This window comes from Anolis carolinensis, chromosome 4 (genome assembly GCF_035594765.1).
Source record: "Anolis carolinensis isolate JA03-04 chromosome 4, rAnoCar3.1.pri, whole genome shotgun sequence".
Taxonomy (NCBI): domain Eukaryota; kingdom Metazoa; phylum Chordata; class Lepidosauria; order Squamata; family Dactyloidae; genus Anolis; species Anolis carolinensis.
The window spans coordinates 26404299-26429770 of NC_085844.1; the positions used below are offsets into that span (position 1 = coordinate 26404299).

General features: G+C 38.3%; 1 protein-coding gene across 19 annotated transcripts in view; it reads right to left on the bottom strand.

Annotated features, from left to right (window-relative positions):
* The window catches only part of rims2 (regulating synaptic membrane exocytosis 2), a 434045-nt gene that overhangs the window by 143824 nt on the left and 264749 nt on the right, over window positions 1-25472 (bottom strand). For 11 of the 19 annotated variants that reach the window (XM_062980098.1, XM_062980103.1, XM_062980099.1 and 8 more), the window contains 3 exons: window positions 22936-23004; window positions 19284-19440; window positions 13286-13402 (listed from right to left, as the gene is read on the bottom strand). In XM_062980098.1, coding sequence (XP_062836168.1) covers window positions 13286-13402; window positions 19284-19440; window positions 22936-23004 — 343 coding nt within the window. The remainder of the gene's footprint in view (window positions 1-13285; window positions 13403-19283; window positions 19441-22935; window positions 23005-25472) is intronic. The other 8 variants (XM_062980109.1, XM_062980104.1, XM_062980108.1 and 5 more) reach the window with 2 other exon arrangements.

Consider the following 25472-nt stretch of genomic DNA (forward strand, 5'->3'; position numbering starts at 1 on the left):
TCATCTTGGCACAAAAGGGCATTTCCAGCATGTTTGTGTGTTCACTGTATTAAATTATTTTAGATCGCACACCCACAACAGCTGTAGGATATTTCTTTTTCTGCCAGCATGCATGCAAATATACATATATCTGTATAACCTACCATCCAGCAGCCTTTTTGTTTTCCTATCCATCTGACCACCCACCTGCACTCTCAGTCCCAGTTTGATTTTCTCCCAAAGATCTGATCACTGACTAGGGACTTTATCCCATGGACATGAGGGATAGGGGGAAGGCAGAGGAAAGCCCGGAAAAGTGTCCTTAATAGTGGGGACCCAACCTACCCCAGCAAAATCCATCTTCGGGGATGGCCAGCCATCCCACAACATGTCCCCATCTTCTTACAGCTTTCCTCCATTTTCCCGCCTCTGTCTTCCTTCAGGAGTCGGGTGTTCCCCGACTCCTAAAAATGAAGTCTTCTGGCCGTCTTCACATGCTGGCGAAACAGACTTCCAAACACAGCCAACGGAAGTGGATGTGCATCATATGATTGTCTCTGTAGTGTTGGATTATGGATGTATGTATATGAAATGTAAATCAAATGTTTCTGCTGTTTTGCAAGAGTGTTTGTTTCAGCAATGAAACAGTTAACAGCAGGCTAGTTTTGACTGACAGCCTGTTGTGATTGCTATGACCTATCAGGCATGGTTTCCAGCTTTGGAGGTCGGGAACTTCCTTCGGACTGAGGAATGTGCTTTCTTATCTCTGTGAGTTGAGCTGTGCTTGCCGGAGCGAAGAGGCAATAGAGAAATGCCAGCTCAGAGCGATGGCTTTTGCTGTGCTTTGTAAATATGTATTATAGATATTGAAATAAATGTTTGGACTTTAGACTAGAGATGTCTTTGAGTCTGACATTGAACAGGAATTGGTGAGGCAGACGATTGCAACCAATTCATCAGGGTGCTGGAGAAGATGATTGATGGTGTTTGAAGAAACCCACCCGGTGCGCACCCTGACCTTCCACGCTGACATGTAGAGCTTTGTGGGACTTCGCCAGCATGTGAAGATGGTAAGGAAATGGGGGGAAATTAGAGTGGAATAAGATAGTAAGACTGACTTTAACGGTGCTGTCAAAGCCCCTATTAAAATGGTACAGGGCAGCAGTCGTCATCAAATCTAATGCATAATTCATTTTTCAAAATCCTAAAACCAAAAAAAGTATTTGCTGACAAATACAATGTGCAGCAGCAAAAAGTGTACTCTGTAATCTGGCCAAAAATAAAAAGGTGCACATTACAGTTGCTGCATGCCTTGAATTTTTTATTTAAAAACAAAAGCATTAGAAAACCAAAGCTTCTGGCAAAGGAAAAGAAAACCTCGGGGTGCATCTATGCTTTACAATGAATCCACTTCCATAGCTCAATCCTATCGGGAAATGGGGACTGTTGTTTGGTATTCATGGAGGCTGCCAAAGAATGTTGATCTCTCACTAAACTACAAATCCCAGCATTGCATAGCATTGAGCCATGGCTACTAAATTATAGATGATGTTCCTCAAATAGAAGCTCCAGGTGCTCCTGAAGTAGTTCCCCTTTTGCTTTGGCTCAGCACTAAGATTATCATATTATGTGAATATAATGCACATCCAAATTTTGGGAAGATAATTTAGGCAAAAAATGTGAGCAATAGATCTGAGTAACAGGGTTGTTGTATGTTTTCCGGGCTGCATGGCCATGTTCCAGATCTGAGTAAATTCAATATACATTGATGTAAAAAGAAAGGTGACACTACATTTGCTAGACAAGTACACCGGTAACCAACCACCAACCGCTCCTGCCCTACAACTACACCCATCTTTTGTTTTGGCAAGACAAATAAGAGCATTCCAAGAGCAACTTCCCAAAAGAGTCAGCCAAATTTCAACAAATTGTTTTCACTTTTACAACCTTTAAGGCAGAAATTCTTGCCATGTACAAGATAACAGTATCTTTTTCACCTAGAACCTAGAGGACAGCTGGCAGCACATAAAATATGAAGCTGTCGAATTATCCATTAACTTTTTGTGCTTCAGCAATTTAAAGACATCCATTTAGATGTGATATGATGCTCTTCAAGTGACAAGTGCACAGTCGAGTTTTGAACCAATTACAAAATTAGTATGTATCTAAAATTATAAAGCAGAAAATTCTCACTCCTCACCCCATCTTATATTCATAGACTGTACATTCCAAGATTTAAAAAATCAGAGTATTTTTTTCCTCAATCCATCAAATGGCAAAAGTTTATGTGACTTTTCTCTGTAAATGCATTCCTTCATGCTATGACTGGTTTTGATTAGCAATTTTCCGACTGAAGGCATAACAGATATTATTCCATACCTAACCCATTCCATATCAGCCATAGATCCATTATAAGACGCTTTAAAGTATGCAGTATAATACTTGAAAGACATTACACAATCCAGACACAGGATATAAATCCAATCTAACCTCATTTATCTAAAAGGCAACCCCAGAGACTTATATCCAATAACCTTAATCCAAACGAGAAGAAGGAAGACTACAAATTGTGAAGGCAATTTCCAATACTGAAATCAATTTGCAAAATAATGTTATCTATCCTGGATGGAATGACATACCATTGATCCTATACAGTGCTCCATGAAACATTTTTATTTGCTTCACTTTTTCCCCATTTATTTCAACACTGCTTTTTTCCTTGTTTTTTCCAATGAACATTAAATCTTTTAGCACTCAAAGTCACAACTAATAAACATGGACATAAGAACTCTAGTTCTCGTGTTAATTAAGATCATTCTACACAGAAAGTTTAAAAAACTCTATGATTAAATTCATAGCAAGTATTGTAAAGTGAATTTCTAAGCTTAAGAAACCCAAACAAGTGGCATCCCTGCATTTTTAATAGAGTTTCCTATTATTACTTGCATATATACCCTGTGTTGAATTTTCTTTGTGGCTTTTTCTTTCCTTCCTCTGTTTTTCTCATAAACCTTCTCACTGTATATTTTCCTTCCTTCCTTCCTTTCCTTCCCTTCTCTTCCCTCCCTCCCTCCCTCCCTCCCTCCCTTCCTTCCTTCCTTCCTTCCTTCCTTCCCTTTCCCTCTTCTGAATGTCTTTCTTTCTCTTCTCTTCTTTTTCTTTCTTCCCTCCCTCCTCTCAAACCTTTTCCTCTTTCCTTTCTCTTTCTTCCTTCTATAGTATACATTCTGAAATTCAGTGTCCATCTATGGCAGTGGTTCTCAACCTGTGGGTCCCCAGATGTTTTGGCCTACAACTCCGAGAAATCACAGCCAGTTTACCAGCTGTTAGGTTTTCTGGGAGTTAAAGGCCAAAACATCTGGAGACCCACAGGTTGAGAACCACTGATCTATGGTATCTTGCCCAGTCAGATTAAGAAAGCATAAGAAGCTTTAAAACCAAACACACCCATGAGATCTTAAATCAGCCTTCTGATATCAAACCACTATCACATTATCATTCCTGTAGCCACCTACTAAAAAAGTAAAACTTGCCCTTCAGTGTCATCTTCAGTTTTTAAAAGTCATTAATTAAACTGAGTTTTCTCAGTTCTGTACTAGTTTTATAAAGGTGATTTTTAATAGCCCTCTAAAACAACAACCGTAAATTGTCATGGATCATGTAACTTATTATTTCAAGGATTTCTCATTTTGGCAGTTGCTCTCGTCACAATTTAAAAAGCGATGTAGGAAGATTTGTTGGTCTCAGGAGATATTTAAAGCCAAGGTCTGCATAAAGATTTGAGTTATATCATACCATGGGGTTTTGTCTGTCTCAGTCAGGAAATTGCAAAATCACTATATCTTTCTTTTATCATATGAACACGCTGTATTGTGAGCCACTATTAATTTGAGAAAATACAATGTCCAGTATTACATTCATAGTGTATGCAGGTGATTTTCTGTGGATTATCTAATTTTGCAATCCTCTCTGTGAAAATAATTACCAGAATAATGCATGAATTATGGTTAAAAAATGAATACACTAACTTAAGTTGGTACTATCTCATCATATCTGATTTGATTTCTCTCTCCTTTCTTAATATCTTCTCCTCACTGCATGTAAATACACTTCAGACTTTTCCAAAAACATTCACAACTCTCTTGCTGCTCTTCTGCCTTGAATTTAATTCTGATTAACTTTATGAATTATGAATATCAGGCTTAGAGATCGTTCCGGAAATTATATTGTCAACATACATTGTTGGAATAAACAGCCATCATTGCTTTTTTGAGTATGCATATACTCAAACATAAGATACATTCTAATCTACATTTTACTTTATGACAAGAACCTATTCAAATTCTTTCAACAAAGCAAACAACTACTGTGAATTTTTCTCCCATTTTCCTTCTTTCTCTCTTTGATTGAAGAGAACTCCAGTACAAGAAGATAACATACTTTTATGAACCATTATCATTCCTGATAGAAGAAAATCTTTCTCATCCCCACTCACTTATATCAGAAATGCAGCACACTGATTTTCCCAATGATGCATTGAGTTTCAGTAGTATTAGGACTTGAAATCTGTCCTTGCACTTTATTATTGTCCTCTACCCAAAGATATTATTCCCCATCTTACATTGCTCACCCCTACCCATTGGACTTATGCAATTTATCCATTCGCCCTATTTTCAAAAGTGAGTTGCGTCAGCCCACCCATCCATGCCAAGAAATTGACTTTATTACAGGCTCATTGGTTGTTGGTTCAAGACTGTTTTTATTATATCACAACTGCAATGCTGTTATAATTGTTGTTGTTTTATTTTGTTTTATGATACTGTGTATGTATTTTAATGTGATTGTATTCTATGATGTTGACCGGGTTCGTCCTCATATTAGCCTTTCCGAGTCCCCTTGGGGAGATGGAGGCGGGGTACAAAAAAAGGTATTAATATTATTATTATTAGTAGTAGTAGTAGTAGTAGTAGTAGTGCTGATTTTTCTCGGAAGTTAAGCATCAAGACAATCAGATGATATAGCACTCCCATTCAAACATAATTTCTCATAATCTACATGGTCAAAGACTTTACTGTAATTTATACATAATTGGTTGAAATTATTTGGTGTGTTCCATTATTCAACACATTTGTGATGTGATCACTAGTTTTTCTTTCTTTTCTGAACCAGTTTGGATTGAATTCTTCAATTCATATATGGTAAAAGCTTTTCCTGTAAATGTTTGCACAACACTTTGCTTGCAAAGAAGATCAATGCCATAGTATAATGATTGCTACAATTCCTGGTTTTCTTTTGGAGGCATTCGAATGTATATTGAATGTTTCCAGTCTGCAGAGCATTGCCTTTTTTATATATTTATTGGAAGACTTTTGTTAACCTTGACATTTTTCAGTGCAAGGTAGAGGCAAACAATGTTTCAACCATAAGAGCTTGTATGCCATTATTTCTGTTTTAATTACTGTGGGCTTGCAAATTCCTAAACAATTTTGAGATAATTATGACCATGAGATTAATAGCATCTAAAAGTAAGTTCTTAGTTTCTTATAGCAACACAAAAGCAATGCACATCCTAATAAAATGCCAATTAGTAGGACAAAGGCTTACATTCTATCATTTCATTTTAAATATAATATCACTTCTATTTGAAGAGGTAGAAGGGAAAGTTTTATCTTTTCTTCCCATGTCCTTGAAGAAACATAAAAGTTATCAGAAATGTTCCTGTTGGAACACTTTTCATTCAGTGAAGCACCATGAGTTCATTAGTTATAAAGTATGTCTCCTATCTGAAACTAGGCCTGCTTAGTATAATACATTTTGTTATGTTTGCTCCAGAGAATAAGAAGCAAGAATGCAAAATAGTATATTATCATTTACTGGATGAACAATTGCTTTCAAAGTATGCCATTTTGGGTTCACAGAGTTCTCTCATGAGCTTGCTGCCTGAAGAAGAATTTTTAAGTCAATAGTATGCATGCTTTTTCAGCAACACAAGTTCATCCTAATGTTACACAGTCTGCAAAAGATGGTCTCATAGAATCATAGAATAGTAGAGTTGGAAGAGACCTCATGGGCCATCCAGTCCAACCCCCTGCCAAGAAGCAGGAAATCGCATTCAAAGCACCCCCGACAGATGGCCATCCAGCCTCTGCTTAAAAGCCTCCAAGGAAGGAGCCTCCACCACAGCCCGGGGGAGAGAGTTCCACTGTCGAACAGCCCTCACAGTGAGGAAGTTCTTCCTGATGTTCAGGTGGAATCTCCTTTCCTGTAGTTTGAAGCCATTGTTCCGTGTCCTAGTCTGCAGGGCAGCAGAAAACAAGCCTGCTCCCTCCTCCCTATGACTTCCCTTCACGTATTTGTACATGGCTATCATGTCTCCTCTCAGCCTTCTCTTCTGCAGGCTAAACATGCCCAGCTCTTTAAGCCGCTCCTCATAGGGCTTGTTCTCCAGACCCTTAATCATTTTAGTCGCCCTCCTCTGGACGCTTTCCAGCTTGTCAACATCTCCCTTCAACTGTGGTGCCCAAAATTGGACACAGTATTCCAGTTGTGGTCTGACCAAGGCAGAATAGAGGGGGAGCAGGACTTCCCTGGATCTAGACGCTATTCCCCTATTGATGCAGGCCAGAATCCCGTTGGCTTTTTTAGCTGCTGCATCACATTGTTGGCTCATGTTTAACTTGTTGTCCACGAGGACTCCAAGGTCTTTTTCGCACACACTGCTGTCAAGCCAGGCGTCCCCCATTCTGTATCTTTGATTTCCATTTTTTCTGCCGAAATGAAGTATCTTGCATTTGTCCCTGTTGAACTTCATTTTGTTAGTTTCGGCCCATCTCTCTAGTCTGTCAAGATCATTTTGAATTCTGCTCCTGTCTTCTGGAGTGTTAGCTATCCCTCCCAGTTTTGTGTCGTCTGCAAACTTGATGATCGTGCCTTCTAACCCTTCGTCTAAGTCGTTAATAAAGATGTTGAACAGAACCGGGCCCAGGACGGAGCCCTGCGGCACTCCACTTGTCACTTCTTTCCATGATGAAGATGACGCATTGGTGAGCACCCTTTGGGTTCGTTCGCTTAGCCAATTGCAGATCCACCTAACCGTAGTTTTGTCTAGCCCACATTTTACTAGTTTATTTGCCAGAAGGTCGTGGGGGACTTTGTCGAAGGCCTTACTGAAATCCAGGTAGGCTACATCCACAGCATTCCCTGTATCGACCCAACTCGTAACTCTATCGAAAAAAGAGATCAGATTAGTCTGGCATGACTTGTTTTTGGTAAATCCGTGTTGACTATTAGCAATGACCGCATTTGTTTCTAAGTGTTCGCAGACCACTTCCTTGATGATCTTTTCCAGAATCTTGCCTGGTATCGATGTGAGGCTGACCGGACGGTAATTGTTTGGGTCGTTCTTTTTTCCCTTCTTGAAGATAGGGACCACATTCGCCCTCCTCCAATCTGCTGGGACTTCTCCCGTTCTCCAAGAACTCTCGAAGATAATTGCTAGTGGTTCTGAAATAACTTCCGCTAATTCCTTCAATACTCTTGGATGTAGCTGATCTGGCCCTGGGGACTTGAATTCGTTTAGAGAGGCCAGGTGTTCCTGGACAACTTGTTTCCCTATTTGGGGTTGGAGTTCCCCCAATCCTTCGCCCATTCCATGTTGCTGAGGTTGAAGATGGCTTTCTTTTTGTGAGAAGACCGAGGCAAAGAAGGCATTGAGCAGTTCTGCCTTTTCCCTGTCCCCTGTCGCCATCACCCCATCTTCTCCTTGCAGAGGCCCTATCGCCTCCTTTTTCTTCCTTTTTCTACCAACGTAAGCAAAAAAGCCTTTTTTGTTGTTTTTTATGTCCCTGGCAAGCCTGAGCTCATTTTGTGCTTTAGCCTTGCGAACCTTTTCCCTACAGGTGTTGGCTATACGTTTGAATTCTTCTTTGGTGATTTCTCCCCTTTTCCACTTCTTGTGCATGTCACTTTTGAGCTTTAGCTCAGTTAGAAGTTCTTTGGACATCCATTCTGGCTTCTTTGCACTTGTCTTATTTTTCTTCTTTGTTGGCACTGTTTGCATTTGCGCCTTGAGTATTTCACTTTTGAAAAACTCCCATCCATCCTTAACTCCCTTGTTTTTTAATATTGGTGTCCATGGAATGCCGCTCAGTAATTCCTTCATTTTTTGGAAGTCAGCTCTCTTAAAGTCGAGAATGCGTGTTTGACTTGTCTTAGTTTCAGCATTCCTTTGTATTGCAAACTCCAGGAGCACATGGTCACTTGCCCCTAAGGATCCAACCACTTCAACTGTATTGATCAGGTCTTCCACATTTGTTAAGATTAGATCAAGAGTTGCTGATCCTCTTGTTGCCTCTTCTACCTTCTGGACCATAAAGTTGTCTGCAAGGCAAGTGAGGAATTTGTTGGACTTTGTACTCTTGGCTGAGTTTGTTTTCCAGCAGATATCGGAATAATTGAAATCGCCCATGACTACTATATCTCTTCTTTGTGCCTGTTTGGTCAGCTGTTGACAGAAGGCTTCATCAAGTCCTTCATCCTGACTCGGAGGTCTGTAGTAGACACCCACAACAAGATCTTTTTGAGTCCCGGTTCCCTTGATTCTTATCCAGATGCTTTCTAGCTGGTTTCCCAGATTACAGTCTTGCATTTCTTCTGCAACGTAACTGTTTTTGACATATAAAGCTACTCCCCCTCCTCTCCTTTTTGTTCTATTTCTGTGAAAGAGGTTATAGCCCTCAATGGCTACATTCCAGTGATGGGAGTCATCCCACCAGGTTTCAGTGATGCCTATGACATCGTATGTGTGGTGCTGTGCTAAGAGTTGGAGTTCGTCTTGCTTATTTCCCATGCTCTGAGCGTTGGTGTAAAGACATGTAAGCCCCTGTGACCTCCCCTTGAGCTGTTTATTTGGGATTATTGTGCTCTCCGTACTTGGTCCTTGCTGTGTTTGTGCAACCCTCCGTTTAGCCTTTTGGCGGTTCCCTGTGGTTGTGGGTAATACAGTGTTCGCCAGGCTGTTGTTCCCCTCCCCCAGTGGATCTAGTTTAAAGTGCGCCTGATGAGGTTTGTGAGTCTGTGTGCAAAAAGATGTTTTCCTGCTTGTGTGAGATGCACCCCATCACTTGCCAATAGGCCATCCTCCTGGAAGAGTAGACCATGGTCAAGGAAGCCAAAATGCTCCTCTTGGCACCATTTTCTGAGCCAGTTATTGACCTGTACTATTTTTCCGGCCCTTGTAGAGCCGTGTCCTACAACGGGGAGGAGGGATGAAAAGATCACATGTACATTATACAGTTTTAGCTTTGTTCCCAGAGCTCGAAAATCATTTGTGATCTTTTGAAAAGTATGCCTAGCGGTGTCATTGGTACCTACATGAATCAACATAAGGTGGGGAGGGTGATGGGGCTTTAGGAGCCTGCTGAGCCTCTGAGTGATATGGTGTATTTTTGCCCCCGGGAGGCAGCATGTTTCTCGAGCCATCCCATCCGGTCTGGAAATGATGGCTTCCGTTCCTCTAAGGAGGGAGTCACCTACTACCAAGACCTGTTTCCTTTGAGGATTGACCGGGTCCCTTTTGTGCAAGACAGTGTGTATGTCCCCTGAAGAGTGTTCCTGTTGAAGTGAATCATGCAGGTGTAAAGTGTTGTCCTCCTCCTCAACATCCCCAGTGCATTCATCAATGACAATCCATTGAGATACATCCGAGAGCCCATTACTCTCCCAAGGATGTTCCTGTTGCTCCTGGTCTACGATTGGGGATGGAGCATTTGCATGATTACATAAGTGTGAATGTGGTGATGCACTGTCCCCGTCCGGGCTATCCCCTGCGCATTGATCAAGGGTGGCCCACTGAGTGGTATCTAAGAAACTGTGGTCCTCCACAAGATGTGTTTCCTGATTGTATGTTAATGGTGTTAGAATTTCAAATCTGTTGTGTAAATGCAGCTGAGCAGAGGAGTTCTGCGGAGGCTGCCTGGTCCTGTGTCTCCTTCTATGGGTGACCTCCTTCCAAGCCTGAGGGTTGTCTACCTGTGAGTTGATCTCCCCATAAGGTTCCTGATCATGTTCATGGTGGTGTTGGTGTGATGCAGGCTGCAGATCTACAGCAGTGTGTTGTGCAGTGTCCAAGAAGAGCTCGAGTGCCTGAATGTCCTTAAGGGTCTTAATACGGTGCTCGAGCTGTTGGATCCTCTGCTCCATCAGAGTCATCTGTTTGCATTTGGAGCAGATGTAGTTGACTAGTTTTTGTGTGAAAAAGCAGAAAGTATATTTCAAAATTTCTCAAAGTATATTTCAATGCTCTAGGCCCCATTATTTTCACTCTAAAATGACAGCATTATATATCAAGTCTACACTGTGTTTTCATCCTCTCAAAAATGATCTATTTGCTTTTTTACAACTGAAAGTAAAACAAAGGGGCATTAATTCCTAAGTATTCTATTTCTTGCTATAAATGAGGCCAGTTGGCACAATATATAAGTATTGTAAAGTGTTTTGCACACTAAGCCTGCAATGTAAAAGACATACAATTAAATTTATAACAAATAAAAGCTGTTCTTAATATCAAGAAAAAACCAAACAACAAAACCAACTATTCAGGGCAGGCATAAATGATTGGCTAGTATTCTGTATCAACCATTCAGTTAGGTGTATTTAAGTAAGTAATGTCTCCTGATCCAACTCCTTGAAAGCTGAGGGAACCATCACTAACCCATGGTTTGATCACTGTGAGAATTGATCTTCTTCCCACCAAGCAGCTGATAGAAAGTATTCCATAGTCACAAGCACTACATAGTCACAATTGGGACACTATTGTCAAAATTGTAAAAATAAATAAATAACCTCAAACATACTAATCTCCCATTTTATTGACTATAATCTAAGTATGCTTAATTAAATAGCTGAATTCTGACCATTGTTAATAATATATGCATTTCCTATACATTGTCTGGATAATTATATTATTAATTCTTCGCACACACACCCATCCTAATTCATGCTACAAAACTGTCAGAAATTTAGTTTCAATTTGAGTGTGCCATCTGGCAGATAAATGCAGCAGTACGTCATTCAGTATCAAGAAATGTATTTCTACTTTAAATGAATGATGTCAGTGACAGAGGTAAGCACTTACTACATATACTAATTTACAGCTTGACCTCATGTATCAGTTGAGGACAAGTTTAGGGGTCAGAATTATGCATTTTTATTTGACCAATGGATACTCCAGGAGTTGTTCCATAGAGAGAGGAAAGCCCCAATATGTCACTCTGGCTGCAACTGCTGCCATTTTCCCGCCCTGACATTCAAAAAGGCCACAAGTGGTGCCATGGCCGAAAATAGAGGGGGGCAGTCTTTATTTTAAGTTCTCCTGGGATGGAATAAGATCTTGTCTTTTGCCACTCTATTCAGTGACAGAGATGGTTCTTTTTTTGAAAATACTTAAGGTACAGTACTCACATTGATCTGTGAGGAAGTTCATCCAGGTTTTGGGGGTTAACTTTTTTGACTAAAATTTTTAGATTTTTAGATTTTAGATTATGAGTTACTCAGCTTTACTTCTGAGATAATTAGCTAATGTTATGTCACTTAATTGTTTGAAAGCCCATAAAAAGGAAACAAAAAGCACTGTGTGTTTCATGCGTGCTTTAGTATACAGCTTTTTCACTTCTCATGCAAATTCTGTATGCCTCTTGAAAGGCACATTGGAGAATAGATGATACTCTAAGGCACAATTCCTTTTTAATCTAGGTCTATATCCCAAAGCAGACATGTAAAGAGTTCATGTGCATGCAGAGAAGCAGTTTAGGCATATGCAGTACAAAGGGTTTTTATTTGAAGTCAGCCAATGGGATCTCCATCTGTTAAAACTGCCAGTAGCTAACTCAGCATTCCTTGCATACAATTAAAAATCATAGTAAATAATTAAGACAAAAATTTCATTTCTGTTCTAAAACAGAAAAAATAAGAAATTCTAAAGGTCATATTTAAATAAATATTTTTTTATTTTTTTAAAAAACATTGCCAATAAAATTGTGGAAGATATAGTGGTATCTTGTCATTTCTACTGTTAAAAATATTTAGGTGTAAAACTAAGACAGATGAATTGATTTAATTCTGATTTCAATAACACAAGTGAATGAAGTGGCAAATACCCTACCTGTTGAAAAACTGAAATATGATTGCAAATAAGCACCATTATTTAACTACTGTATATTTTTGTTCATTTTATTTAAAGAGATAAGAATTTTTCTTTCTTGACTTCATTGTATTTTTTTTCATCCCATCTGCATTTTTGTTCTTCATATAATTTGTATCAGGTTGTTACAAAATTGTAGTACTTTATTATCTGCTTTCCCTACTGCATATTTCAATGCTTTTTTCATAATATCTGCATTGTGCACTCCCTGTATTGATTACAGTATATTTGTACACTTGAGTCACTTTTTAATGGATTTTTTTAAGAACCTGATAATTATGGCTTCTTCAAAATGATTGGAAACTGAAAGATATGTTTGTGCTGACATTTGTAGTTTCACATACTACAAATTAGTTATATACATAAAGGAATAAATATTATCCTCCCTATCACTTAATTAAAATTCCATTAAGCTGATACATCCCAACTCATTATATAAGAAAACCCCTTAAACATAATGGTTTAAGTTGTTCTAATAAAATACCATTATTCTGTAGCATAAATCACAATCTAAAGAGACTCTGTCTCTATTTCTATGAGTGTGAGCCATATGTCCATTGCCCAGCAATAAGAATTCTTGGAAAGGCTCATAGGAGTAGCTAAAAACACACATCACTTTGGAAATTAATGGTACTGCAGTAGCATTTTTTTTAAATCATTTGTACATGAATAATTAAAGACAGCGATGGTTTTTCACCAAAACACAATAATGAGTGAGATTGTCTATTAATCTAATGTATAACTTAACTTACATACTTCAGTATTTCTCACCACTTAAAACCCCAGGAATCACGAGTCAGAGTTATTATCAAAACAATTGCGGACAGTCAAACTGAAATAAGTAGAACCAATGCTACTCTATAACTAATAATAGTTATTGCAGACTTTCCTGAAGCATATCTAATAGATAAATATAAAATATGTAATTACTAATTTGTACTACATAATACATAGTAATAGAAAAAACTGTTCTCTTGAATATCACTAGGTCAGATTTACTGCTGCTTCTCTAAAGATAGAGAAGTTCAGCTTTAAATAGCAAACTGCTTTGTCTGCAATGTACTATCACTGTTTCCATTGTTTACTCTGTTACTTCAGAATATCTACCTCTCTCTGTCTGGGGAGCTGTGGTCATCCATTATTCGATGTCTATCCATTCGATTCATGGTATTGTAATGTGCAGGAGTAGATCGAGGCCCTCGAGACCCCTGTTCCACATTCCTACTGAAGAAATAAAACCGTCAATGTCACAAGGGGGGAAAGGAACAATTCCCTTATGCTAGCATCTACAATGAGTGCTACTGATTAAAATGTTAGCTGTAACTTTTAATGCCTTTGATTCTGACATAAGTTCAGAGCTAGTAGGCTTCTTAGCTTCCATAGAATGTTAAAAGTTTGACATTTTTGTACAAATTCCTCTGAACCCTGGCTTCCATATAAAACATAAAAAGGAGATAATTTTTTTTAAAAAGAAATAGACTTAAAATCAGATCTGATTGCATATTCTTCTATTATGGCTCACAAACATTTCACTGTAATTTACAAACTCACTGTCCAATATTTAACCAATATTAGCTGGAAATAAAACCAAAGATCTAGACAATTAATATTCAAAATAAAACACTCAAATTTAGAGTTTTTATGCAAAATAACCAGTTTCTTTAAACAAACATTTGATAAAACTTATCCTAGTATATCTTATTACAAGCTCATATACTGCAGCTTACATTTATTGACCATGCTAAGCCAGGAGGATTTGTTTCATGAAAGTCAATAAGAAAAAAGGTCTAATTATGAGGCTGATTCCAGATCCCTTACATAAAGTTATAAATACCAGTATTAAAATGCACCAGCCTTCAGGATTGGTGCAATGCCTAATGTTTTATGTTTTTATGTTATTATGTATATGTGATGTATTTTATATTATGTGAGGCATTGAATTTTGCCATTATTGTGTTGTGAACTGCTTTGAGTCCCCCAGGGGTGAAAAAAGCGGTATGGAAATAAATAAATAAATAAATAAATAAATAGTTTATCTGAAAATTACAAAATTCATGTTCTACTTATGTTTTTACATTTTTAAAAGAAACTACACATTTAGCTTTACATTGTATCATTCCTCCTGGTGATAAAGGTAAGCAGCTGTTTGCCAATCACTTTAGAAGACAAACAGGATTACACACACACACATAGGCAGTACTCAGGTTACTCCCAAAATCTGTAGAAAAAAGGTGAAATTAAGTCTCAAGAAGTATATATAATTATTTTCTGGCACAAATTAGCCCAATGTTTGTTTGTTTATTTTGGCAAAACAAACAAACAAACATATGGTATAGCTTTCTCCAGGGACTGTTAAATGAAAAAGAGAGACATAAAGATGGTATAGCGGTTTGACTGCTGGATGACACGTTGCTGACCAGAGTTCAGAGCAAATAGACCATGGAACCCCACTGGGTAACTCAGGCCAAGGTAAAGTCAAATCCCCTCTGAACAAGTCTTGTCCAGGGAACCAACTTGAAGTCACACAACAAAGACTGTAGAGTTATAAAAAGTATATGCACTATACTTCATATTAACTTTTATGTAAAGTGAAATCATTAAGAAACACTTTACTCAAACAGAAAAAAATTCATACACTGCTAAAACTTTGGGCTGATTTCTGAAATATAATCTCTCTCCCCCGTCTCTCTCCCTACACACACACACACATATACAGGAGATAGAAACTTAATTTTTCCTTTATATCAGATTTTATTGGGTGTTTACAGATCATTTTGTAAATTAAAAGAAATACAAATTTGTCAGGCACATTATTAAGTAAAACAAAACAAAGAAAAGCCAGATGAGATTCCCATCTTGTTGTAAAAAAGAATTTCAGTGTTCCTGACAGACACACAATATGCAATTTCTGCTTTCTTTTTTCTTGTGGGAGAATGAGTAGCAAACTAACTGCTGCTATATTAAGTTTTTCCACCACAATTGATTAGTAACTCTCACTTCCACTATAGGAAAACATGGGAAAGCTCTGAGGGAGACGTTGGCAGCTATAGTGGGCCAAGTTTGGCTGATATCCTGCTTTGGAATTACATAGCCTAAATCTCTGCATGTAGGGTTATACATTAATTGTGCTACACAACCCCAGTTCTGAATGCCTTTAAACTTAAATGTTCAATCAAACGTAAATCTGCATTCACGTGCAACATGAAGTAATCTGTGTCTCCATATCACTCTCTTTCCACAATCTTGACCTGAAGCCAGCAATTATGCTGCAATAAAAAAAATACTGAATACTTCCACAAAGAAATTAGCAAGACACCATTCTAGCTATGGACCCAACATCCCCAGAGGTAGTCTGCACCTTTGCATTTGAGGCTAAAAATCAGCTAAAAAAGTGACCCTGAAATGACTAGAAGTAAACATAATTTTCATTGGCGATAGTTTGGTTACTTTGAAAATTTCTGTGTTTATGATTTTGATGGCATTCTGCTGCACTTTGGGCAACACAAGATGATTTAACCCATTTAGAAAGACAGCCCAGGAGCATGCAATGGGGTTCTGGGGCATATAAAGATGCACCCAAAAAGGAGATTAAAGCTGCTTGTAGCCCATGAACTATAATTTCCCATTCCCTGCTCTAAAAGAAGATGTCAGCAAGCTTTTCTGATTTTATTTATGACTGAGAGTAGTTAAGGAATTTGATGTAAGGCATTTAAAGGGGGATAATGGAAGGACGAAAGAGAACTGAAACACAATAGCAGGCATGAGCAAACTTCAGCCCTCCAGGTTTTTTGGACTTCAAATCCCACAATTCCTAATATCCTGTAAGCTGACTGGTATTTCTGGGAGTTGAAGTCCAAAACACCTGGTGGGCTGATGTTTGTCTATGCCTGCACTATAGACTTTATAGCAGGATGGACTCTATAGCTTTGGTGTAATTGCCTGTAATGTTCAACTTAATTTAAAGAGATCATTGTATGCAAAGAGACCTCTGACAGGAGCACGGGTCCTTTACTTGGCAACTAAGAAAGTTGGGAAAAGATGGTAGAAAGAAGAGAAAAATCTCCTCGCTCTTTTGGATCTGACCATGACCTAACTAGAGCTGGCAGGAAGCCTCAGTTTAACAAAATACTTGAGAGAACTGTCATTATTTAACAGAAAAAGGTCGTCTGCCCTTTCTTTATGGTATTACGAGTAGTAGGAAAGCTTTCAGAAAGAATACTCTCTTTCCCATTGTGAACTGACTTCCCCACCGAATACAACATTTAGGATGCAAAAGTCCTTGTTGTTATATCCTTTAAGCACTATAAGATACATCTGGACAATGACTGGAATGGGAGGGGAAAGTAACGTTTTTAAAGAATACTCCAAAGATCCAATTTGTTTTATAAAAGTATTTATTTTGTACATTTATATCCCTCTTTTTCTCTCCCACATAACTAATGGTTGTAGACAGTAGGCTCCTAAGTGGTTTCCAATCCAAGCACTGATCAGTCCTAGATCTGTGCCCTTCAACCATTGGAGGCCAGATTTTTTGTTCAAAAGTGTTCCATTTAGCTGAGATTCTGTCGTCGTCGTCGTAGTCATCATCATCATCATCATCAGAAAAGCAGATGGAGGAGGCAAAAGAATGGTTTACCCCAAGGCAGCGTTCTTGCACCGACCTTATTTAATATCTTCACGAACAATCAGCCACAACCACCACTCACAAAGAGCTTTATATATGCTGATGACCTTGGCATTACAACACAAGCGAAAGATTTTGAAACAGTTGAAAAGCAACTCACTAATACCTTGAAAGATCTCTCCAGCTACTACAAAGAGAACCACCTGAAGCCTAACCCTTCCAAGACACAAGTGTGTACTTTCCACCTACGTAACCATGAAGCCAACAGGAAACTGAAAGTTACTTGGGAAGGCTAAGAGCTCGAACACTGTTTCCATCCTAAATACCTTGGTGTCACCTTAGACCGAACACTAACATATAGGAAACACTGCATGAACACCAAGCACAAAGTAGCTGCACGCAACAACATCCTGCGGAAACTGACTGGCAGTGCATGGGGTGCAGACCCACAAGTAATAAGAACATCAGCCCTGGCCTTGTCTTTCTCAACTGCAGAGTACGCCTGTCCTGTTTGGCACAAGTCTGCCCATGCAAAGCAGGTGGACATAGCACTGAACAAAACATGCAGAATAATCACAGGATGCCTTAAACCTACACCTGTTGATAAACTCTACAAGTTAGCTGGCATTGCCCTTCCTGACGTGCGACGGGAAGTTGCTGCTAACTGCGAGAGAAATAAGGTCAAACATTGTGAAAGCCACCCACTGCATGACTACCAGCCTCCTCCCACCAGACTCAAATCAAGGAAGGGCTTCATGAGAACCACCACTCCTCTTGATGTTCCCCCAGCAACAGCAAGGGTGTCCCTCTGGGCAGCTAAACCTGGCAATTCTAACTGGATGGCCCCCCATGAGGGTCTTCCTCCAGGGGCAAACCGAGAATGGGCAACTTGGAAGTCCCTAAACAGACTGAGAAGCGGAGTGGGCAGATCAAAAAACAACCTGGCAAGATGGCACTACCTGGAGGAATCCTCCACCTTGTGTGACTGTGGAGCAGAACAAACAACTCCGCATATGTATGCTTGCCCACAATGTCCTGCCTCATGTACGGAGGAGGAGTTGTTTAAAGCTACGGACAATGCGGTTGCTGTTGCCCGCTTTTGGTCCAAAACTATTTAGTTGCTTGTGATTTCCTTTTTTCCCCCATCATTTTAAAATGTATTTGTTATGCAATGCTTTTGACATGAAATAAATAAATAAATCATCATCATCTGTATTTACATCCTGCCGTTCTCCCCATGGGGATTCAAGGTGGCTAACATCTATCCACACTAAATGTTTATATGTTGATTTTAATCATTCCTTGTTGTTGCGAATGCTGTATTGGGGCACCCAGACATTACTTGTGCTATCCTATGTAGCAGCCATGTAGATATACATAAAATGCTATATGAGGACTAACACAGATAAGTAATAAATAACCCCAACTAAACATCCCATAACTAAAGTAAAGTAAGGTTCCATTGCATGTTGAATTTATAGCCATAGAGGCAAGTGCAGAAACTTCTTCACACATTGTCTTAGCTGCTATGTCACAAAATATTTTAGAAAGGTATCACATAGGTTTTAGAGTTAGTCAGGATGAATTTGTTGCTTGGAAGGTAGGAAGAGGACTATATCTCGGATTATAGCTCTATCACAACTTTCAAAAGACTGGAAAAGACCCCAATCCTCCCCTCCCTCCATGACTAACAAATCCTTGATTTTTATAGCACCTTAGTGTGGATTTTAAACCTCTGTAAGAGACAACTTTGGTTGAAAAGCAGGATATAAAATTTAACAAAGAAATAAGATTAGGTTCCCCTGATGTTAAGTCCAGTCGTGACCGACTCTGGGGGCTGGTGCTCATCTCCATTTCTAAACTGAAAAGCCGGCGTTGTCCATAGACACCTCCAAGGTCATGTGGCCGGCATGACTGCATGGCCCACCGTTACCTTCCCGCCAGAGTGGTACCTATTGATCTACTCACATTTGCATGTTTTCAAACTGCTAGGTTGGCAGGAGCTGGGGCTAACAGCGGGCGCTCATTCCGCTCCTGGGATTTGAACCTGGGACCTTTTGGTCCGCAAGTTCAGCAGCTCAGCGCTTTAACACACTGTGCCACCATGGGCCCCCGTATTAAAATTAGCCAGATCCTAAATGTAATTACAAGCAGGAGACATCTTTAGATAAATATATCTGAATTGTAGATACCCATGTTCCAAGATAGATAAATAGATATATTGCCCACAAACCTTTGATTTTTGAATCTCAAATAAAAATGAAGAAAAATCACTCTGAAATATTATAAGCATGTATTATGTAGTATAAGCAAGAAACATTCTGAAATAATGCTTTATTCTTTTTTATTTAATAAATATAACCTTTTTTGAGTTAACTAAAGCATTTTAGTAACTACTGTACTTAATTACATTTTACTTTCCAAACACACACAACACACAAAACACACATATTTCACAACTAAACCGATGTCATAATTTACCTTTGTACTGGAGGGACACTGGGAGACCATGACCTAGTCCTTCCTATACTATCTCCACGGTGAGGGGACCCTGACCGAGTGCAGTGATTGGATGACATCACTTGTTCTGGCACTGATAGTGTTGAGCTTTGGAGGTCTCTTCCATTTTGTCGGTAATCTAAAGAAAAGTTCAGACAGATTAAATAATTACAAAGGGAACTAGTTTCCTCCCGTTTTCTTAAGTTTGTAGAGCTAGTGGAAATCTGGATACAAGATGACATAATGCAGGCAGGCTAATAATAATCACAAGTAATATTTACTTTTTGAATTGCTAAAGGAATTTCTTATTTGTGGTCAATGCAACACAAAACTTGTAAGACAATGTGCTCCTTCATAGATTTGGAGGACCTAAAGACAGTAGTGCATGCACTGGTAAACTCGAGGCTAGACTTTTGCAATGTGCTTTACATTGGGCTACCTTTGTACCAAGTTCGGAAATTCCAGTTGGTTCAAAATACAGCAGCCAGGTTGGTTACATGAACATCCAGGAGTGAGCATATTGCACTCGTACTAAAGTCACTCCACTGGCTGCTAATTAGTTTCTGGGAAAGGTACAAAGTGTTGGTTTCAACCTTTAAAGCCCAACATGGTTTGGGTCCAGGTTACCTACAGGGTGTGGCTACTCCAGGCAGCCAGAACCTGACTGTTGGCTGTCACCCAGAGAACCTGTTCATCAGCCGCCTCAAGATTGTGGAATGACCTAATGGAAAAGCTCTGACAGCTAAACAAGCTGTTGGAATTTAAAACACATCTGACATTTTTAAAATTCCCAGACAGTTTTTGTTATGGTTGAGCCTTCTGGCTCCGGTACTAGGAGACGGGGTCGTAAGACTCCTCGAGAGTCAGACTCTTTTGAGGAGCGTGAAAGGAAACGGCTTCGGGACTTATTTGCAGAACCAACAGATGAAGACTCATTTGAGGGTTTCACCGAGGGAATGGAGGAAGAGATGGTTAGCTCAGAGGAGGATGACATGGAGTGGACTCGTGTGAGCGAGGATTTGGGTGTCACCGGCAATGATAGCATGGGAGGCGATTGGCGGGTTGCAGGACCAGACCCATGGACGGGCTGGAGGGATGGAGCGGGATCCACAGCTGGGGATGCTGTGGGGCATAGTCAAAGGTGTTTTAGTTCTGATGAGGATGATGATGATGAGGCACCTGGAATTAGGATAGCAGCTGACAGCGATGAGGAGTTATGAACTGGGATAAAATGGGGTTTAGGATCAATGGCTAATTGCGTTGGGCAAGGTAATCTGGATGAACGCTTGGGCTCTTGTTGGGGAACTTCCTGAAGACGGGTGTGATTCGTTGCTGGATACGTAAGTTACCAAGGACACTGGGCATAGACGGCGGGAGGAATTGTGTGGGGTTTTTCTGTGCAACTTGTGTTTTATCTTGATAGCTTGGACCTCCGTCGTCTTTTTGACGGACATTAAATACCTACTCTGGATTGACGCTGGACTGACTGACTGACTACGACCTCGGACTATCCCTTCTGTGGCTATCGGTGGAACTTGTGGAACTTTAGACATCTGCACTTGGCTTTCGACCTCGGACCGGATTGAGACCCTGCTGACCGTCGTTACCCTGATTGATGTGCTTGGACCCGGATTTCGCTCGTTGCACGGAGGAGTAAACAGCCTGAGTTACTCATCTGTAGCTTTTGAGTAGCAGAGAGGAATCTGCTGCCAGTTTATTGTGTTCATTTTGACCTCTGTTTACCAACTTTTGTTTGTTTAAATTGCCAGGCTGAAGTAAGCACTTTTGATTAATCCGGATTAAACTCCTGTTTAATCCGGTTTATCCTTTCGAACCGTTTTAATTCAAACGGAGCTGTTTCTGTTACTTTTCACACTGAAGACAAGTGTTTGCCTAGTCCTTTGCTTCCTACGGGCATTTTTTAGTTCTGTAACTTCAATAAACTGTGTTGTACTCTATTTGGTGGCGTTCTGTCTTTGACAGTTTTAATCATAAATTTTAAATTAACAATGTTTAATCTTTATTCTGTGCATTTTATCATGTGTACTTTGTAGAAATATGTTTTGATATGTGTATTTTATATCATGATTATGTGTTTTAGCTATGATGTAACCTCTTTCAAGCCATGGGAAGAGGTGGGTAAGAAATATAATAATAATAATAATAATAATAATAATAATAATAATAATAATAATAATTAGTTGGTTACTTTACTCCACTGTCACCCAGCTGAAATCGATCCTTGCTGTTTCCAAATCTTTTGTTTTCATCATCCCAAGTAACTTTGTGTGATCTTAAATTGGCACAATTAGGTATGGAAATTGGATGTTTAACTATATGTACATGCTGTAAAACAGGATGAAAGATTTACTGAAAAAATGAATTTTACTTATTGAATGAAATGAGAATGTTCGTGATAACACATATTCTCAAATGTAAAGTTGCTGTCAATGTGCATGTATTAATATATTATCATTTATAGCCATATCTTGGAAAACAACATCAATTATTTCCGATATATTACTGTAATCAGTGTGTGAGAGAGAATGTGGGTGGGCGAGAGTGATAAGTGAAGTTGATCACATTTCTATTTAAAGGAGCTATCCTATTAGTAGATTTAGCAACAGATCTGTTCAATATTTTGCCAAATATTTCAAAAATTAGAAATCAGATATTTTGTCAAAAACATGTTGTTTGTTAGGTATGCATGTAGCTTATGCCACTTGGCAATTTAAGTAACATTCAAACAAAAAAGAAATGGAATATTCACTTCATTTTTAAAATTTTCTCTTTTTTCTCTAGACCATAAATAGTGTTTTACTAGTTTAATTTGGATATGCCCCCTACAACTGATAATTTCTGATACTTCTAACTCAAGTGATGCCCTCGCTTTATGGATACTGCGAAATACCTCACATCAAAAACAGTGAATTTCTAAAACAACATTTCAAAATAGGACAGTTTGAATATTTTTATTCTTTTTTTAAAACTTTTTTTTGTTGAAAGAAAAATTGTTTACTTACAATGACATGTCAATACTAGAAAATGACCAATACAGGTTAAAGATGGGAAAAGAGTTAATGACAGGAGGTTTCCTAATGTAACAGTTTGCCCATATAAAAATCTATTACATTTTCACAGCAACAATACGAGGAAATTTCAACAGTCAGATTTATGAATTAGAGGCATGTTTTTAAAAGTAGAAGTATGATTGTATAGTATTGTTTAATAAGAGGAAAAACCAACAATGAGTTTTGTACATTGGTTTCAGTAGCTGTTTGTTTTTTAGGTGTATTTTTATGTGGCTTAGTGTGTTAGCTTAGTGTGTTTGTCTTAGTTTTTTAAGATGTAGTTTTAGTGTTATAAATTACAAAAAACGATTTCTTTGTATTTCTTTGTTCTTTTCACTTCACTTCTTAATAAAAATTCGTATACAAAAACCAGAAAACGTTTCAGATACCCTATGTACCAATATTGAAAGTTCTTTTTTTTTAATTCCATAGGCAGTAAGATTATATTATGGCATTTCTAAAGTAAGCAGTAAAACGTTTCATTCAAACACAACTGTGGATAACAGAGAAATTACCATGCCGACTTATGAATAACATTTTCAAGAATTAAAATGTCCTGTTACCTGACACTACTCCTATTCCATCATCACAATCATAGTCTGAGACTTCACTATCACTTATTCGTTTGGATCCTAAAAAGAACAATTATAGAATTACTCCTTTTATTACATATAATGAATGTTACATTTATGAAAGTTTATTAAATGTCATTAATAACTCTGTCAGTCTATTCATTTGTTTCTCATAAGCAAATGATAGCTGCCAATATTAATGAAGCAAGCACAGCATTTACTAAAACCACTAGAGCTTAGTCAGCAAAGGTAGATTCTAAGTCCATTATAACACCTTAAGATTAAGTCATGTAAGGAAAATCAAGTAATAGTCTCTGTCTTATTATACATAAACATGCTTATCCTCTTTTCTTTTTTACCCAGCAGAGGAAAGAAACTATCCAAGAACTTACATACAAGCACATTTAATTTAAGTTTCAACAGTACAAGATTCCCACAGGCCTTAATGAGTCAATTTGTCTTCTTGGAAAATGCAGTTCAAAATGACTAAAGGTTACAGCTGGGTGAGTCAGTTAACTGATGAAATTTACTGGAAAAGATTATACCTTTCGTATCTCTTTCAACAGATGCGTAAGTTGCAAACACCATAGACTAGAGCGGTATCTAAAACAAAGTGAGGACCTTTCCTTTTGTCATTCATGACATGACAACAGTTGCTGCTGTTACATGTGGACTGAAATATGGAATAGCAAGTGGCACTCTTGGACTTTTGGATAGTAACCCATTCAGCAAAGTGAAAAACCTCCAAAGTTGCTATATCACATTTTTAAGGTATTTGATGGAAGGTAGTTTTATGGGTTTGGGGGCAGTTTTGCCAGAAGATCATCCAAGTTTTTTGTTAATCGGGGGGCTCTGGAAGGCTTCAAACACCATATTAGTAGTCCCACAGTCACATACATTCAATTGTTGTTGTTTACCTATAAGTCATTTCTATAAATCCTAGAATAGGAATATACCTTGATGACTTTTAACCTGTCTTAACTTTGTAGATACATCACTAAACCATGAGGTGTAGGAGGGGACGACATTAACATAAGAGAGGGAAAGAGCTGGGATTAGTGGCAGTGTGATGATCATTTGAACCTAGTCCTTTGCCATGCTTAATTAACATGAAAGCATGTTCTTTAGATTATGACAGGATACATGGAAAGATGTATTGAACAAAGGAGGGAGAATTCTAGGTAGAACCTAACAGGGAACATCTGGAGAAGGCATTCTTCCTACTCACTACACCCACCAGTCAACTCCAAAACGTTGTTTCAAGCTTACAGAAAAAGAAACAACATGTCCAAAATCATAAAAGGTTAAAGAAAGTGTATAAGAAAGGAATTAGGGTACACAAAAAGCAACCAAAATAACGTGCAGGATGAATAATTTTAGGTAATTGCTTTTCTAAAGCTGAGTTCATGTGTTGACTTTGAAGTAGTATGCAAAGCAGCTGATAAATTATGTACATGACCCACATTAACAATAAGAAATACATAAAACATCCATGGATCAGAAACAGGAATTAAAATGGTTGCAGCATAAGCATCTCATCTTGTTTTGTGAAAGCATAACAAAAATAGTAATAAAACAAATACTTGACTGAACAATCAGAAATATTTCCGTGATTTGTAATTCTCTTAATTCTTTTAAAATGATGTTTTTAAATACCTAAAGGGAAAAGGAAGTAATGACTAGCAGAACAATTAAAGTCAAGAAAATTTCATTTTCTTCCTTGATGGTATAAAGTTTTTCATGGATAAAAATAGAAAATGAACTCTTCCATAAAGTTAGAAGACTTTTCAAAGAGTTGTATCTAATAGATTTGAGCTAGAGAACACTGTGAAAGATCTTATTATGAAGTCATCACACAGTTTGTAAATTAATTCATGAAATACGATTGCATTGATTACGATACGATTTATTAAATGAGAAGCAATGGGACAGCTTCATAAAATGTTAGCGAAACCTAAGCCCCATAGAAATCAGTGGTATATATGAATATTCGATTCACTTAGTCCGGATTCAGTAAAGTATAAAATGAGGCTCCAGACAGATTATTGCCAAATCCTACTGCTATTGTTGGAGACACCAACTGAAGACATATTGTATAAAATATTTACATGATACACAGCTGGAAGGCTACAGCTATTTCTGAAGATAAAATTTAAATGTATTTTTAAAAAAGGAAAAGACAAATATTTAGAGGAAATAACAATTTGTTAATCATTTTTTTAAATGCAGATATAGGACAAAGTGTCATTATGAACCAATTGTCCTGCAAAGGATCTTCATTATATATGCATGTTCTATATTCAGTTTTTTGAAAAATATGGAAATAAGATGAAGACTATCATCATGAACAAATTGTCCTGCTGGGGAGCTAAACTATACAGGAACATTCCAACATCCCTCCTGCTCCCAATTGTAATTCAATTACTACACCTTTGCCCAGCCCATCCTGGCTGGTGAGAGAAGCCAGAGGGGGATTGGTCGAGTGGGTGAAGGTGGTGGTGAATGCCTCCCTTCGGGAAGGCATTGTT